At 39.6% G+C, this 17,266-nt stretch overlaps 1 protein-coding gene across 3 annotated transcripts; it reads left to right on the forward strand.

Moving 5' to 3' along the window:
- Positions 1-234: 234 nt before the first annotated feature.
- Positions 235-16,956, forward strand: ZDHHC13 (zinc finger DHHC-type palmitoyltransferase 13). 3 transcript variants are annotated; one of them, XM_051621405.1, is made up of 17 exons: positions 235-536; positions 1,306-1,448; positions 1,837-1,959; positions 2,429-2,506; positions 3,173-3,317; positions 4,419-4,483; positions 5,064-5,226; positions 6,246-6,371; positions 6,661-6,794; positions 7,548-7,648; positions 10,239-10,363; positions 11,090-11,152; positions 11,523-11,616; positions 12,953-13,036; positions 14,378-14,535; positions 15,885-15,982; positions 16,743-16,956. In XM_051621405.1, exons 1-17 carry the CDS (start codon positions 516-518, stop codon positions 16,876-16,878), a joined length of 1,857 nt encoding a protein of 618 aa, XP_051477365.1. In that variant the 5' UTR covers positions 235-515; the 3' UTR covers positions 16,879-16,956. The 3 variants fall into 3 exon arrangements, with proteins under 3 accessions (XP_051477365.1, XP_051477366.1, XP_051477364.1); XM_051621406.1 differs by lacking the exon at positions 235-536 and adding an exon at positions 724-952; XM_051621404.1 differs by lacking the exon at positions 235-536 and having other exon boundaries at positions 964-1,448.
- The last annotated feature ends 310 nt before the right edge of the window (positions 16,957-17,266 follow it).

Below are 17,266 nucleotides of genomic sequence, written 5' to 3' on the forward strand. Positions count from 1 at the left end.
TGCCCATCGACTTTGCCGGCCTTGAGAACTCGGCGCCGGCTCCGAGGGGAGGCCCCAGGGCCCCTCCGGCTGCTTGAGGGCGGGAAGGGCGGGAGAGAGGACGGCCCTGCTCGGGACTGGCCGCCTCCAGCGGGACCTGTTTGCTGCCCGCCGGGGCACGGAGCCCTCCCGCTGCCTCCAGGGGCAGAGCAGCTCGCCCTTGACCCCGGGAGGAGGAGCCGAAGCGCACGCCCCGAGAGGCAGCGTTGCCTCCACCCGGTGCGACGGGGGGAAGGAGGAGTTTCCCAGCGGGCTGAAGAAAACCAGAAGCCGTTTTTCCGCTTGGGCCGGCCCCGGGGAAGCTCCGGGGGCAGCTTTTCCCCAGCCGTGCTGCCCCTGCCGGGCTCCTCCGGGAGCGGGTCCGCCCCAGCCCCGTGTGCCCGGGCCTGGTCCCGCCCCGCGGGCTGCTCCTCGGGGCCGGGGACCAGGAAGCGGGAGCAGGAAGCGGCAGCAGGAGCCCGGGGCAGGGAGGGAGCATGGCGGGCGGCGGCCCGGCGGTGAGGGCAGCCCCGGGGGACGGCGGCAGGACAGGGAGAGGAGCGGGGGAAGGAAAGAAGGAAGGAAGGACGAAGGGGTGTGGAGCGGCCGCCGAGGGGGCGGCCCTGCTGTCGGGGCGGTGCCCAGGGCCGCTTGACCCCCGTGAGGCGGGAGGGCGGAGGGGCCGCCCGGGGCCGGCTCCCCTCAGGCTGCCTCGGTGTCAGCTCGGCCCGGGCCCGAGGCCCCTGGGGCCCTCCCCGCGGTTTCTAGGCGGGCAGGGCCCGCCGAGGCTGCCCCCCCGAGCGGCCCGGGGGGCTGGTGTTCCTCCGGAGGCTGCTCCCGGCAGCTGGGTTGGACTGAACGTGGAGGCCCCTTCGCCCCCGCCTGGCGTTGTTCAGCTTTTCTGGGACCTCCGCAGCTGGTTTTTCTAGGCCGGGTTGGTTCTCAAGTGTCTCTGCGTTTCCCAAAGCTGCTGCAAGGCACGGGGGGTGGTTTCCAGCCCAGCAGCCTCGCTGGGGTGAAGGTCTTGTGTGGGGTTGCCAGCTCTGGAGGCGTTTCCTGCCTTTGTAATTTAGCCTGATGGACCTTAAACATCTCCCTTAGGGCTTCCCATGCCCCAGTGCCCAATGAAGGGATCAGTCTCTTCTCAAGGGGTTTTAACGGTGCTTTAAATGAGCTTCGTGTTTCTGGCAACAGAGCTTGGTCCACGCTGTGCCTCTGGTAAAGAGGGAGGTGTGGTCTGCAGTGTGTAAATAATGTTTGTTGATGGGCGGTTTTGCTTGCCAACAGTGTAAAAACCATTGCCGTGGGCCTCATCGACCTCATGTGCACAGCTGTCCTGGTGCCCACGGGGATAAGGATGTAGGGGTGCTACCAGGACCCTACCCGATTGTTGAGGACCCTGGCACCTGTGATATCGTCAAGGCTACACAGTGAGTAAATATTCTGTGTGTGCAGAGTGCTGAACGTGATGGGAGTGTCCTCAGATGTGAGCCAGGTTGGGTATCTTTATGAAGGGAATTCATACAGCTCCGTTGTCTCCCCTTCGTGAAAGAAGAAAAATCACTTAGAAGTAGTATTGTAAATATTTTTATCATAAACCATGGTATCTCAGCCAGGTTTGTTAGGTAGAACTACTTATGAAGGCTCAGCCCAGCTCTTTGTAAGACTTCCATTAAATGCAATGTGGAGTTTGTTCAAGTAGGAGCTGCTGGGTGATGCTTGCTGAGGATTTCTTCAATGTTTGGCTGTCTCTGAACTGGAGGGTCCTTAACAAATAAATGATAAGTAAATGAATATGGGTTTCTTTTCTCATTGAAGGTATGGGATAGTAGAGCGATGCAAAGAACTGGTAGAAGCAGGATTTGATGTCCGACAACCAGACAAAGAAAATGTGACTCTTCTCCACTGGGCAGCAATAAACAACAGACAGGAGCTGGTTAAGTAAGCTGGAGAGTCCTGGTGAAAGTTCTGCCACTGTTACTTGTAATCACTTTGTTGTTGTTATACTGGAAAACAAAGGAAGTGTTGCTTGAGAAGAAATGCAGGAAATTCAAATCTTAACCCAATTACCCTGGTGAAAATGTCACTGAAATGTAAAGTTACTGCAGTTTCTTTATATATAAAATCCTGTAGTGTGTTAAATAATTCTGTTTCTCTGGGTTTGGTTTGTTTAACAAAGATTAAAGCTTATTTTATTAGTGCCTTGCTAATTATTATATTTTTTTCCTCAAACATTTTCTCAAAGCAGCATTTTTACTGCAAAAAATGCTCTTGTGCATTTACTCCTTTAGTGATTTATTTTGTTTTTTTCAGTATGAGCTGTTTACTACTAGAGCTATCTTATCCTTAGTATAACGTTTAAATATTTTATTGTGTCTGTTCTTAATCTTACTGTGTTCCTTTTACACAGGTATTATATTTCTAAGGGTGCAGTAGTGGATCAGCTTGGTGGAGATTTGAATTCAACTCCCCTTCACTGGGCCATTAGGTAATGCTGCTTGCAACTACTAATTGTAAATCTGTTAATAGTTACAGTAGTATTTTGTGTAGCACAGCAGTGGTCACCTTAAATCCAAATCTGTGGTATGTTGATTTTTATTTTTCTTTTTAAGGTATAAGGAATTTCACAGCATGTCTATAATAATACTGAAATCTACTCTCTGATTCCTGGCAACTGTGCAGGCCACAAAGTTGTCATGTACCTGTGTTTTAGCCACTTGGACTCAGGTTCTGAAGTTTCCCTAGGGATGAAACTGTTCAGACTTTGCCCCACCAGTTCTGCCTTACTGGGCAAAAAATAGTATTAGGGCACTGAAGTTAGCTAACTTAGTCTTCTGCCAAGCAAAGTTAGATACTTCTTCTGAGAAAGACTGCTCACAGGACAAATCACAGTAAAATAACCATTGTATTTGAAATTACCAGTCTTCCTTACACTGACTTATTGAGGTATATATTTAACATAATTTTCTGGTGCACACTTTTAATTAAAAAAAAAAAGTAATTTCCTGAGTAAAACCCGGAGAATCAAGAAGGAAATTTTAAAAATGGGGGAGGAAGGGCAGGGTATTAATGAGAAGCATTAAGGCAAATGCTTCCATTAAAATTTCCAGCTTTTTTTGTCATCTCTGTGGTTTTATTTCATCTATTGTTACAGACAAGGACACCTGCCCATGGTGATGTTGTTGCTGAAATGTGGAGCAGATCCCAGTCTTATAGATGGGGAAGGATTCAGCAGCATTCATCTAGCAGTGCTGTTCCAACACATGCCCATTGTAGCTTACCTCTTATCAAAAGGCCAGGTATGCTGTTGATGTCCCAAGTATTGTTATCTGCTTGTGCCTGTGTGTAGGATACATTGCAGAATTAACTTGTGCTTTCTAGATGATAAGTAGGTGCTTAACAGCTATTTCCCCATGCCATAAGTTCAGAGAATTTTATTTTTTTTTAAATATACTTGTATATCTTTTATACTCTCCCCTGTTCTTGTCATTCCTGCACAATTTAGAGTGTTTAAGGAGGGTTCTTAAGACTGTTTAGGTTTGTGGTGCTGTGTAAGTAACAACTTTTAAACCTGGTAACAAAAAGCAGTATATGCTGGTTGATTACAAGTTTGTAAGTAAAAGCCTGTGCAATTGTCCATCATTTGAAGCATGCAGAATAGATGATCAGACTAGGTCTGAATTTTTAATTAGAAATGTCTGTCTTCAGTTTTTATATTGTATCGACTCTAGTTGATGTCTGCTTAGCTTACATCTGAAGTAAGCAGAACTAGTGACAAGTGTAACAATTTGCTAATAAAAATAAGAGGAGAATTCCTACATGATCTAGACTGATGCTTTGAAAACCTGTGTATTAGGATTTAGAGAGTTGGTTAAGTTAAATTCTTCCTCATAAAGCTCTTTAGAGTAACTGACTTCTGGAACGTAGGTGTGGATGGTGTATATCACAAAGTTAAGGAAGTTTTTAGCCAACCTATCATCTACTAAAAAATCCCAGTGATTAAACATTTATTTTAACTAAATGTGCTTTAATGTAATGATGGATGGAGGTGGGGAGGAGGGAAACTTTCACTGAGAAGGAAGGCAATTAGGTAACACGAGTTAGATGTTTTAACAATTACGTATGGAGATACATAATCAATCCTCTTTTGTTGTCTAAATTAAAAAAGGACAAAAAATTTGGTTGTCATGGTTCCCTTAAAAATAACCATAGTGGAGGCAGCCTGTTCTGACTCAGAAAGGGGGAAGAAATTGTTTAAATGAGTGTTTGCTTCTAGCTGGTTTCATTTGATTTCTTTCCACTCCTGCATTGAAGCTAAACCTGTTGTGTACCTCTGAATCTGCCCATCTCTTTGTTTCCTGAAATCATTGGTAATCACTTGCTTGTTACCTTTTTCTCAGAACATAGACACAACAGACCTCAATGGGCAAACACCTTTAATGTTATCAGCACAAAAAGCTATTGGGTAAGTAATGAATAATTTAAAAAGAATCAATTTTATTGTACCCCAGAAGCAGTGAGGTGATTTTTTTTTTTCATATGAAAACTTCCTGTTAAACTGACATTCCTTTTTGATTTTAGTAGTACTAAAATATGCAGTACTTCAAAGATGAGGAGTTATGAAGTACCTAATTGGATATAGCAACGAAGGTTTCTAAAGGAGTTTAGGTTTATGGCTGCACTGGTTGCAGTGTTGTTGTGCTTTTCCAGAAAAGAAGACAAATGGAGGTAGACACAGTATAGTACATTTAGAATAAAAAGAATGTGGAGGTGTAAGTTTATACACAGTGTGGTAGGAGGTTATAATCTGTGTATATAGCTCATAGTGGTTAAAATGGTGAAATAACATAGTCTAGAGAAAAAGTATTGAGGGCAGGTCCTGAATTATAAACTTCGATCTATCTTTGATGAGTGTTCTGAGACAAGACATTGTGTATCTGCTGGTATTTCTCAGATGGGAACAGTGATTTTCAGAAGGTGTTAAAAAATTTCATCTCCGCTCTAGATCCTACTCAGTTTGTTAACTTTTATACTTTATTTTCTAGACCAGAACCCACGAGGTTTCTCTTGAAGTTTAACCCCTGTCTCAATGCTGTAGACAGTGTTCAAAAGAACACTGCCCTGCATTGGGCAATAGCATCAGGAAACACTGGTGCAGTGGACCTGTTGCTGGAAGCTGGAGCTAGCCTGGACATAAAAAATGCCAAGGTACAATTTCTTTCATGATCCTTCACTCTGTGTGGCATGAATGTCTGAAATGAATGTAAAGAGAAATCTGAGTCCTCTCCCCTTTGGATATCCTTTGGAATAGGTGTTGAGTAAAAGCAGGTGTTCTTAGCCTTTCCCCAAAGGAGTTAGCAGCTTTTTGGTGGTGTGGCACAAAGAGAGGCTTTACAATATTCATTTAATGAACAGCCAAGCCTTTCAGTCACTCAGCATAACTGTGTCCTTTGCAGATTCTCCCCATTTTCTTTTTCTTTTCCTCTTTTTTTTTTTTTCAGTTGGCTGTTCAAATCATTGCCATAAAGAGTAATGACTTTGGCCAGACTTTAAAAAATAAGTGTCTCAGTGTCCAGTGAGACTCTTAAAGACTTATTTTAAAAGATGTGTGTGTCATCCTGTGAAAACCAGTGTTTGGTTATACCTTTGTACATTCAAAAGGGCTAGTCACATACTGAAGTCTTCAGCCTAATATTTGCAAAAACTGATAATATGTTATAATAATTTTGAAACCATTGATTCTTACAACTAGATAGATAGGTTTGTACCACGTAGTTAGTTATTCAGCATTTCTGTATGAAGCTGTGCAGATTTTCCATCTGCCACTTCTTTCTATTTGTTTGTATGACTCTTAGGTTATTGCTGGTTTAAATAGTTAACACAAGCAAGAAACCTTCCCTTTCAGTAAGCCTGTAGTATTCTAGCAGTTTAGTGTTTCAGGTTATTGGAGGCAGCCCAGCAGATAACTCAGATGGATGCAATCTGATTGCAAGTATCAGTTTACAGAAGTACAGAGCACTGAATTAAGCATGTGAAAGCTCTGAATTTAGCATACCCTTTAGACTTATGTGGGGAAGAAAAGAACAGTTTCCCACACCTTGCTTTAAAAACGAGGAAGTAACTGCCAAGTTATTTTAATTATAGCTATAATTATTTATTGCTTTAGTTAAAAAGGAAAGCATTTATGTGTGAACTGCATAAAGAAAGAAACATTTCTGTTGTTAAAGGGAGAGACACCACGTGACCTTGCCTGTCAGAGTCAGAATGGCTTCATCCTTTACATGGTGAAAGAGGAAGAAAGGATAAGGAGCAGAAGAAGTAGCAGGTTACTGAAGATAGTAGAGAAATACGAGGTAATTTCACAAGTAATAACTAATGGAAATAAAGCTGCAGCATTCTATGTTTCAAAAAGAGTTAAGTTGCAAATTATTCTATCATCTTCTAAGGTTTCTGAAATTGAGTGCACAAGAGTAAAATTCTTTAAAAGCATGTGGCAGTGGTTTGGGTGGGGGTCTTGTGTGGCCTTGTTCCCCTCCCCTGTGTGTCACTTTGTCTTACCTACCTTGAGTCTTTCAGCATTGGCTACTACGTTATCTGAGTACTGAATACTTTGTCATCATTTATCAATAATAATTTTAATAGCTCTTCCTGCTGTTGGCATCGTCCTTGACGTTCATGTGGGCCATAGGATACATAATGAACTCAAGTTCTGATTCTTGGCTTTTGAAAGGAGGTCTCCTTCTCATCCTGCTCTTTGTGATGACTCTGTTTGTGAGGTTTGTGGCTTTTTCTCTCTTTATATATTTGTCATAGATGCCACATAAGGGATCTAATGCAGTATTCTTTTCAGAGCCTAGTTTTACTTAATGTAGAAAATACCTCCTGAGAAATGGTTGCAGAGTGTATGAGGGATTTAAATATATTTACTGTTTAGAAAGACCATAGAAATCAAATAGTTTCTTATCACCAAAATAACTGAAAAAAAACCACTGAAGTGTTTAAGCAGTCTGTTAGCTAATTTTAATGATAGAGTGTCATTGAAGGTCTGCACTTGGTAGACACAGATATCCGTTCACAGTGCTCAGAAATGTGCTTTATCTCAACTTTTCTTTCTGTGTTTGTGACACAGAATGAGTTTTAATGAGCTATTCCCTCCCCCTCTGCTGCCCAGACCTCCCAGTGTTACCCTAAGCTGTTTGGCAGTTTCCTGCTTTCTTCAGCAGTTGCTGCCACACTCTGTGTTCATTGAGATGGCAACGCTGTCAGTGTGCAGAGATCAGCATTTCTGATGTATCATACTAGGCTGGAACAAAGCACTCTTCAGTGTTAATTTTGCCTTGTTAACCCACTACACATCTGGCTAAAAAATGCTTTTGAGTGACAATTCTTGTTTGCTTGAAGAGGGACTTGAATTATACTGTGCCTGTGAAGTTTTTAAAATAACAAACCAGATAATTTATACTCTATGGAGTTATGTTTTAAAAGCATTTTTAATAAATACCTTTCTTTTTCCTTTAATATTCTTTCAGGCAGTTTATAGGGTACAAGAATCTAAGGTATCTTCCCACAGCATTTCTGCTAAGTTCAGTTTTTTGGATGTTCGTGACCTGGTTTTTCTGGTTCCTGCCTTATATCCTTTGTATTCAAGAAATGCATTAGAACTCTCCTTACTGTTCCTAATAAATCCCAGTCTGGTCATGCAAATAGCAGTGATCAGTCCCAGGTCACCCTACATGGCTGTTAATGTCTGGTAAGTTGGTTTATTTGCATTGGGAAGAGGTGAAATAATTTTGAATTCAAGTTAAACCTGAACTAAAGATCTGTACCTTCTTTTATCCTTAGCAGATGCTTGTGTACAGTTCTGAAGTATTTCTTAAATTACTGGAGTATCAAAATGAACTTTATTGTCTCTGTTACCATCTTGGTGTGACTCTTCAATCTTCCTCATGGAGACTCATGCAGTAATGTATTTTTGGCATGCAGTATAAGCAGATAGCACATGCATTCAGCATAATTTTCAAAGCATCTATTCTTTCTGAAATGACAAGGCTTGGACAGTTGGTGGTATTCATGCTTCTGCTTTTAAAAAGAAAAACAACACGCTCCCCACTCCCCAAAAAACAGGAAATTTCTCCATGCCCCTTCAAAATTGATCTTCCAGTCTCCTGTCTATCTTTATTCACAGGTTATGCTGCATCCTCAGTGCACAGGGCATTACTGTCTACCTTTCATTGACTTTCTTTGAAGAGGTTTTGCACTCATGAGTAAAACAAAAACGTGTTACTTTACACTTGTTTTTCACTGTCCTGCTCTTCTCTTACACAGGGGGCATCTGTTTGTTTATTGATTAAGTTTTTGTGAAAAGGCCTTTAGGGAGGTGCTTAGAACTGTAAATAATTTTCTACTAAACCAGCTATAATATATTGCTACACAAGTTTAATGTTTAATTACTTCATTCTTCAAGTGGCATTTTCTTTTGTACTGTTCCAAATTAAGGTGTCCTTAATAGAATTATCAGGAATAACTTCGATGAACTGATCAAGGATGTTCCTGCTGGGGATACGTGCATATGCTTGTCCAGATTAAAATGTTAGTCAGTCTTGCATTGTGAAACTTTAAGGTTTTCTTGATGTCATCTAAATCAAAAGGAAAAAATTCCAAGAATAGGGGTTTGAGTCAGATGCTTGGCTGAAGACAGCGTAGTGACGTTCTTGAAGGTCTGACCATAGCTTGGTGAGATGGGCAAGTGCATCATTTTCCATTTTACTATCCAGCCCTTTTTCTCATCAGTGTCTTCTCCTTCTGGAACCTGTCACAGATCTGAGTGTTAAAAGAAGTGCTCAGTATTTTAGTTATCTGTGTTTATGTCTAAATGAAAATTCAGCCATTCAAATGAGGACTCCTTCCAGTTCCAAAAAACAACAGAAGTGCAAATAAACCAGTAATATCCACAGGAAATCATTTTACATACGTGCACACTGCAATTGCATTGCAACCAGCACTGCTATAAGGCTGTTAGTAGCACAAATATTTCATAATTTATTATCTTGATTTTAATTAGAGCTACTTTGTGGTGTTTTAAACTCATAATACAAAAAAACCCAATGTCGAGGTTGCAGTACTTGAAGAGTTATTTACACTATGCAGTTCATAAGAGTGGCTGAGTGGTCACTGGAGATCAAACTCAGGCTTGAGCTCTCAGACTGCTACTTGATGGCATCTTGAACTATTCCTAAGGAGTCTGAGCTCTCAAGTTCAATTTAATTGGTATGAAATTTATCCCACTCCTCTGGAGATAGTTCATCTTGGCATGTTTTTTTCACCCTTTCACCTGGCGTACGAATGTTTTTAGTCCATGGTGTAAAAGTTGTGTTCCTGATGACTAGATAGATGTAATTGGTCTACGAGAGAAGTTGCAGCAAAAACTATGTATGAAAATTCAAGTTTGCATCTCTGGACTTCATGAGAGATTAATTCTCTCCACATACAGTCATTAAAACAGTCAGTTGCTGGGTAAAAGCAAAGGGTATGCAAGAAAAAAAGAAGTCAGATTAGACCAAGAATTTGTTATTTAATTATCAGGGTTTTTCTAATATACTTGTGAGTGAAGAAGGGTTCCTAGTACCTTCAGAAGTGTTTTGCAGTGTGTGCTTCACTTGTTTGAGTGACAAAAGTAGTTCAGGAATGACTCAAGTTGCATTTTTCTATCGAAACCTATTCAATTGTCTTAGCTGAAACAAGTGAGGACAAGACTGAGAAAGCAGTTTGAGTAAGAGCCTGTTTGGTGACTTAGGGGTGTGTGCAGCAAAGAAATCTCAGAGCTGCTGGAAGCTTGGTAACTACGGGTGTCTGATTGGTATTGTTTAAATAAACCAGAAAAACTTCAGAGGGGGAAAAGGCAGTTGTGTTTATTTTATATCTGTTAAATATTCAAAGGCAAAAGGTCTGCACTCTGATAATGAAGCTGAGAGGGAGCTGTATTTTAAGACTTCACTCCAGTGCTCAAACTGTACAGAATGTTCAGCTTCTCTGATCTGGTGGCCTCTGAAGGACAGAGAGGATCCTACTGTAAAAGTGAAAGTCTGTATCTTCCTTTTTGTATGCTGCTTGTAAAATGACATAAATAATCTTGGAATATTTTGTCTGACAAATAACGGTGATATGAGCATATATATATATAAGAATACATATAAGAATATATTCCTTAACCTGAGCATTACATGTAGGCAGTACAATTATTGAAATCACTGTCATGATCTGTGTGATGGGTCTTCTTTATTATTTCTATAAAACTTGGAGAACTGATCCTGGGTATATCAGGACTTCAGAAGAAGAAAGAAAAGAGGTAGGTGAAACAAATGGAAGGACTAACCTGGTGCAGCACAAAATTGGTAGATTTGTTTGTCATTATGTGCAGCTTTGCTAATTTTGAAAGCAGTGAAACCCTTTTTTAAGTTATTTTCTTTGTCATTGAACAATGTAGATAATAGATAATTTCTTTTGATTTTTGTGCTTAAGGGTTGTGTAAATCACAGGCTGTTTCATAGCTCCGCTTTAGAAGGGCAAAAAGAAATAATAGCAAATCAATGGGTAGAGAATTCAGTATTTGGTCTCTCCAGCCTGTGGATTAAGGAAAGCATTCTTTTTATCATCTCTTTGTTCTGCATGAGGTTTTATTTCTTCAGATTGCCAGGGAGAATAAACTGCAAGTAAATGAACTAGTAAACATTGTCTATCTCGTACTCATTAAGGAACAGTAAATAAGGCAGCTCTCCTCTTCTCTCTGACTATAGGAGAGGTACCTTGTATGTTAATACCATCTCATTTTTAAGAACATTTAATTCACATTATTAATTTTGGCAACATAGAGATACTTTTCTGAATAATCCTGCATCACTGAAGTTGCATTAATCTGTTATGCTTCTCCTGGACCTTTTTAAAAACCCAGTGCTTATTCCTATTGGTGCTTGGCAGCCAAAATGCTTATGAACTGCAAAAAGCCTAATGTGAAAATCTTCATACATCTTGAAAATGTGATCCAAATGCTAGCATGAACTTCTTTGTCTTTCAGAACATTGTGGCTCTTGCAGAAGCAGGTTGCTTGGACTTCAGAACATTTTGCACCTCATGTCTTGTAAGTGAAGCTTTGCTATTTGTTTTCTAACCTTTTCGTTTTCTTTAGTCAATACTGCTGTAAAAACTTCTTCCCTCATTTCTTGTCATGCAGGTGTGATTTGCACAGTTTGGTCTATGTTACTTAGATTTCTTTTTCTTGTTTTATGGTGACAAAAGAAATGCTGTGAGATCCTTTGACTGTAATATTAATAAAAAAGCATTGTTATGGTGGTTGGTGTTTCAATCACTTTTTTTTTGGTAGAATTAAATTGTATAGTTCTCATCTATGTTCTGTGTTGTGGGGTCTATTAAACAGTAATTGATTCTCTAAACTTTGAGCAAAATAGATGCTTTTGCTCTGACTCTTGTTTTCCTTCATCCTCCCCTAGGTAAGGAAGCCTCTGAGATCCATGCACTGCCTTGCTTGTGATTCATGTGTGGCCAGGTACGACCAGCATTCTCTGTGGATTGGACGGTGTGTAGGTGAGAGTGTTTGTTTTATCAAATTTGAAAATACCACTTGTTTCAAAAGCTGCAGAAATAACATTTGTCTCCTTCAAAAGCACAGCTGGTACAGGAATGCCCAGCTGATACTGAGGGGTTTACTGTTAGCTGACAGAGGGAAATGAGTTAGATGGCAGAGAGAAAAGCCTCTACAAAGATAAAAGAGATGGAGTTGTTGCCCTAAAAGTAGAGACAGAAAGCCTGAAACTCCTTCTTTTGAGAGAGATGACTGAGACTTTAAAAGGGGAAAAAAAAAAAGGAATGAAGATGATTGCCAAAGTGCATGCAGAACTGTTACTCGTCAAGCACATCATACTAGAACTAAGCAAGGCTTAGTGAGGACAGCATTTGGATTTAAAATTGGTAAAGAAAATATGTCTTTACAGGCCAGGCAGTGAAATTTTGGAGCTTGCTGCTGTAAAGGTTTCCAGATACAGACAGTACCAGGAGGTTCAGAAAGGCATTAGACAAACTTTTGGACAATGTGCCCAAAAGTAAATACTAAAAGAATGAGACAAGTAGGCACACTCTGACACTTTAATGCAGTAGCTGGGGATGAGGAGAAGGAACTCTAGAAAGCACCCAGACTGCTTTGTCCTCCTGAGCTTGTGTTTCCTATTGTCCTTGTTAGAGCAGCATAATCCCCTAGGGCGTTTTTACGTTCTGGTATTCGTTGAGAAACTCCCTCTTCCTTTCTGTCCCATTACTGTTGATGCTCAAGATAGAGAGGTTAAAGCTTTACGTCAATAGAAATACATTTTTTAGCCTATTATTTTACAAACAGTTTTTTTGTAATGTTAAGAACTTGGAAATGTTTTTACAGTGTTTGCTGTTTACTAGCTGGTGAAGTAACCTTCTGGTGGGTTGTTTCAAAGCTGCAAGCAATGCTGATTGCAATTTAGAGATAAAAATAGTTGTATATCTTCATGTAAGTTTCTCTGACAGAAACCTGGGGGGGTTTATGGATATATTTGCAATTCTGAAGTGTACAAAGCTCATGCAATAAAAGGGAATAGCTGATATTTTTCAATCATATGAGACAGTTGTGTGCAGAGGGAGAGCTGTGGTAGCATAACATTGTCCTTTAGCTGGAGCAGCTGAATCATGCTCTGAAGAAGAGACAAATCCTGGTTGACTTGCTCAGAACTAATTCTGTTCTATAAATTGGGGTGGCTTATAGGAGAAAGTTGAGAAAGAAAGCAGCCTTGTCAAACTCCCTTGAGGACAGCAGAAGTAATAATTTGTTTTTATTCTTCCTGTGAATTTACAAGGAAATGCAAATAGTGCTGAATTTCAAATGTCTGGTTTTTAACAGGCCTTGGGAACCATCGATACTACCTATTATTCCTGTTTTTCCTGTCTGTGACCAGTGGCTGGCTGCTTTATGGAACTCTTCTGTGTATGTATCCATTACTTTGTTTTAATTTAGCTTTCAAAGATGCATGAGTTTGGTCTTTATGTCATTTCCAGCAAGTGTAATTATACGTGTGCAAATGATGCCATATTTTGGCAACAATGTTATCTTGTAGTTCTGTCTTTAAGTGAAAATGTATCATGTCTGAGTCTTTGGTCAAATATCTGATTACATTTGAGTTGAAACTAAGATAGAACTCTAGTGGGAGGTCCATTGGAAAATAAAATATCAGAAAACATTTTTATTAGAGGTGAAATAGGGAAACCATGTGGGGAAAGATCAGGGTCTAGTCTGGTTACCCTTTGCTGCAATAGAAAACAAGTTTGTAAATACATTATTGCAAATGCTTTATTGATTTTGTTATTTGGAAATATCCATGTTGCTGGCCAAACTTTTTTTTAATGTAATGATGTTTTGAAAAGAGGAGAACTGTGTATCTCATTGATAAATCCAAACTGTTGCTTTGGAAACCTTAAAAAATTTCTTGAAGGGAAGAGAAAAACCCTGATAATGTAGGTCCTGAGGATGAATTAACAAAGCACTAACCTTTCCAATAAAAAGTAGAGGGAGTTCATTTTCTTTTCTATTACTTTTCATTATATTGAAATCAATTGGTCTTCAACATAGAGTGAAGTGAACAGGCTGTGGCAGTGTAGGACACAGGACACCCAGGTGAACACGAGTTGCTTTCCTGTGTTTCAGTGGTGGTCTTGTGTATACAAAAAAACGTTTTTTCTCCATGTGAGGGGAAAAACCTCTTTATTGTTCTACTGACATGGAGGCAAAAGAAAAGTTGCTTTGCTTTTAAGTTTTTCTGTGTTTTTTTTTATAGGGTAAAGGCATATGGGGTAGGCTTTTAAGTATCTGTCTCTTAAGAAATCTACAGAAGTTGAACATTCTAGTTTGCATCTAATAGTGCAAAAAATCCTGGCATTGTCACCATGGTGTCTTCTTTTGTTGATGAGGGTGTTTAAGAGAAATGATGAATTCTTGTCCTAAAATTACAAATAAGCACAGAGCAAAATTTCGGAAGTCATGACAGTGAGAGAAGATGACTTATTTCATTGGTACTAGTTAACTTTAAAGAAGTACCTGCCCAGTGCCTTGAATGTTGCTGTTGTGGATTGTGAACACAGAAGGATTATGCAGCCAGAACAGCAAGAAATCACATATCTGTGTGGGTGCTTTTAAGTGGGAACGTGACATGTCAAACATAATACTTCTAGGGCATGTTGCTGTGTAATTTTCCTTCTGTGCAACGATCTTTGTTCAGTTCTGAAGTGGCCTATGTTAAAAACCTAATTAACTCATCTTGCATCTTGTCAGATTGGTCAAACCACTGTGCAACAAGTTATCACCAAGATGGAGCGTGGATGTACTTGACACAGATAATATACTGCTCTCCCTGGGTCTTCTACATCTTCTCAGTAGCCAGTTTTCATGCTGTGTGGACTTCTTTGTGGCTAACTGTTCAGCTCTATCAGGTAGTATTTTGCTTCAGCTTATGCTCTTCTCTCAAGGAGTCATTGTATTAAAACATTTCCCTGGATTATTTGCTCCCACAAAAACTTTGCTTTCCTTGGCTAATTAATGTCACTTCTAGGTGCTTTTCTTAAATCTCAGGGCAGTCCTTTAAATTTCAGGGGTACTTGTGCACTCAGCATTGCTGTATTAAAAGTAGGATCACGATCTGCAAATCATTCTCATAACAGAGTTCTGGATTTCCTACTCATAAAAAAATTTCCAAAGATGGATTTAGAGGCAAGAAATTTAGTTGATTAATAGAAATGATATGACTACCCTAAATGGGTACAAAAACTCCGTAACACAACTAGCCCTGAGTTGAAAATTCTCTTGCAGAGCTCACCAGTGCATCATTAGACTGTATTAAATCCCACTGCTACAATAAAAATGCATGGCCTGAATTTTGTCCTGATGAGGACTGTCCAATTTCTGCTTTATGGTTTTTCTCAGAGCATTTGGCTCTGCAAACAAGATTAAGGGGAGCTGTCTTAAAACATCTAAGAAACAGCTTGTTTAGCAGCTTTTAGGAAAGACGTGTCATTTGAATATGTGTTAAGCATACTGAGCTAAAGATTTGGTTTACATCTTGGTTTGTTTGTTTGTTTTAAATAAATAAAAATTCCACAATTTGAAATGTGTGCTGCTAGATTTCTGTAATGTCCAAGACACTGAGATATCGTCCTGGGGATAAAAAGGGGTCTAGGTAGGATATTTACAGTTAACTACTGTGTTTCATACACAGTCATTGTAAATGTACTGCTTTAGGACATGGAGCATGTCACTCAGCAAAGCAACCTTGCAGCCATTTATAAGGACTCAAAAGATTTATGTTGAGTTTTAAAAAATAAAGGAAAAAGCGATAGATCAGCAAAAATACAGAAAAAAAAACAAATCTCACAGTGAAACTCAGTGAAAGAAAACACCAGATCCAGAAGATGAGAAAGTTATTGTTGAATCTTTGCCATCTACTTCATCTTCTTTGCTAAGCTGCGTTGTCTTATTTGGGGTAGACAAAATATGAGGAGACAGGTTCTTAACTGTCATAGATCTTAAACTTGTTGTACAGACACCTGTGCAGGTACAGTTCTACAGCCATTCCAATTAACCTTGCCTCCTCTGTGAAAGCCTGGTGTTACAGTTGGCTGTGTTTTGTTTTAGTCTGGGTGTCATTAATTATGGCAGTATTAGTTGTTAGATATGGCCAACCTCTTCCCCTCCCTCCCTTCTCAATAGTATCTTTTGGTATCACCAGAATTTTAATTTGTGATGTTGATGTTTTAACCATTACTTATGTTTTCCTTGCTGGAAGATTGCATTCTTGGGATTGACCTGGCATGAGAGAATGAACATCCTGATGCAGAATAAATCCTCTAAGCATCCTGTTTCACTCAGGAGAACTCCATATAAGTGAGTATTAATTAATGGTGTGTTTTAACCACGTATCTTTTCACTACTGATATGCTTCACTACTTCATAAATGCAAAAAAAGCTGGTTGGTGGACATGCTGGACATGCCTGTTAGGAGCTGTGCTAAGAGGAGGAAATGAACCTCATTTTCCTTGCTGAGAACTTCCTTTGCCATAGGAAATAAAGCTAATAAACCCGTGAGCATAAGAGCTAGTGGAATTCCTTCCACATAGCTGTGTGTATAGGGAAAAGCTGTGCCAAAATCAGTCCACAGCTTCAGCAGAGGCTGTTTTGGGGGTGAGGGATGTTGTCCTTTAATTTGTTGATCAGTCTCTGTTCTGTAGGTTCAGAAAGAGAATTAAGATATGAACTGGCCTCTTTCTGGCTTCTCTTCCAGCATTTAGCTCACTTGAGAAATTAGTACCAGAATTTCCCTGTTAGTACTAGAAATCCATGTTTCCTCAGTGTGTTAACAGATGAGATCTTACCAAGTACTAAGCTGGAGGTATTTGAGTTGAACTTGATCTGCTGTCACTGTTAAATATAATACAGGTTGTAAAAGTTCAGCAAAGGAACGATGCTCATAGGAGAACCCTGCTTGTATTTCTTCTCTCAGATCTGTCTTTATTGACATGGCTATTGATACAGCTTTCTATCTTAAGCACTGTCTTGTGGTGTGTTTTTTGGATTCCTGTAATCTTGCCTGAACTCTGTATTCTTATTTTCTAGGTTTATTAATGGGTATTTCTCTCTTTTTCAGTCTTGGATGCTTCCAGAATCTTGCAGACTTTTTTCAGTGCAGTTGCTTTGGTATGGTCAAACCCAATGTAGTTGACTGGACCAAACAATACAATCTTTTTCATCTGGCAAAGGAGAAAAATGTTCATTCTGTATGAAACTTTGATTTCTAAAGCTGTTGACTTGAAAGTGAAATAAAAGTGGATATTTTGTTAATTTTTACAAATTCTTCTGAAGTTGCGTGTTGTTTTTTTTTTAATTACTGTTTCAAATATTAAACCTATCTTGCCATAAATACAGCAGGTTTATGTATGGAACAATCACTGTATGTATATATTGTTTGGGGTGAAACTGAAAATCTATATGATGAGATTAAGAATATATTTTTAAAGGTAAGTTTCTAGGGCAGAATTTCAAAACCGTGTTGGTACTCTCTGCTTTATTTTGCAGATAATAAAATTACTTTTGAAAATTAAGGGTAATGTTAATATTTTAAAATTTCATGTTACAATTGCCCTGTTATTACTCCTGCTGTGAAAACTGCTG

Source organism: Apus apus, chromosome 5 (genome assembly GCF_020740795.1).
Source record: "Apus apus isolate bApuApu2 chromosome 5, bApuApu2.pri.cur, whole genome shotgun sequence".
Classification (NCBI taxonomy): Eukaryota; Metazoa; Chordata; class Aves; order Apodiformes; family Apodidae; genus Apus; species Apus apus.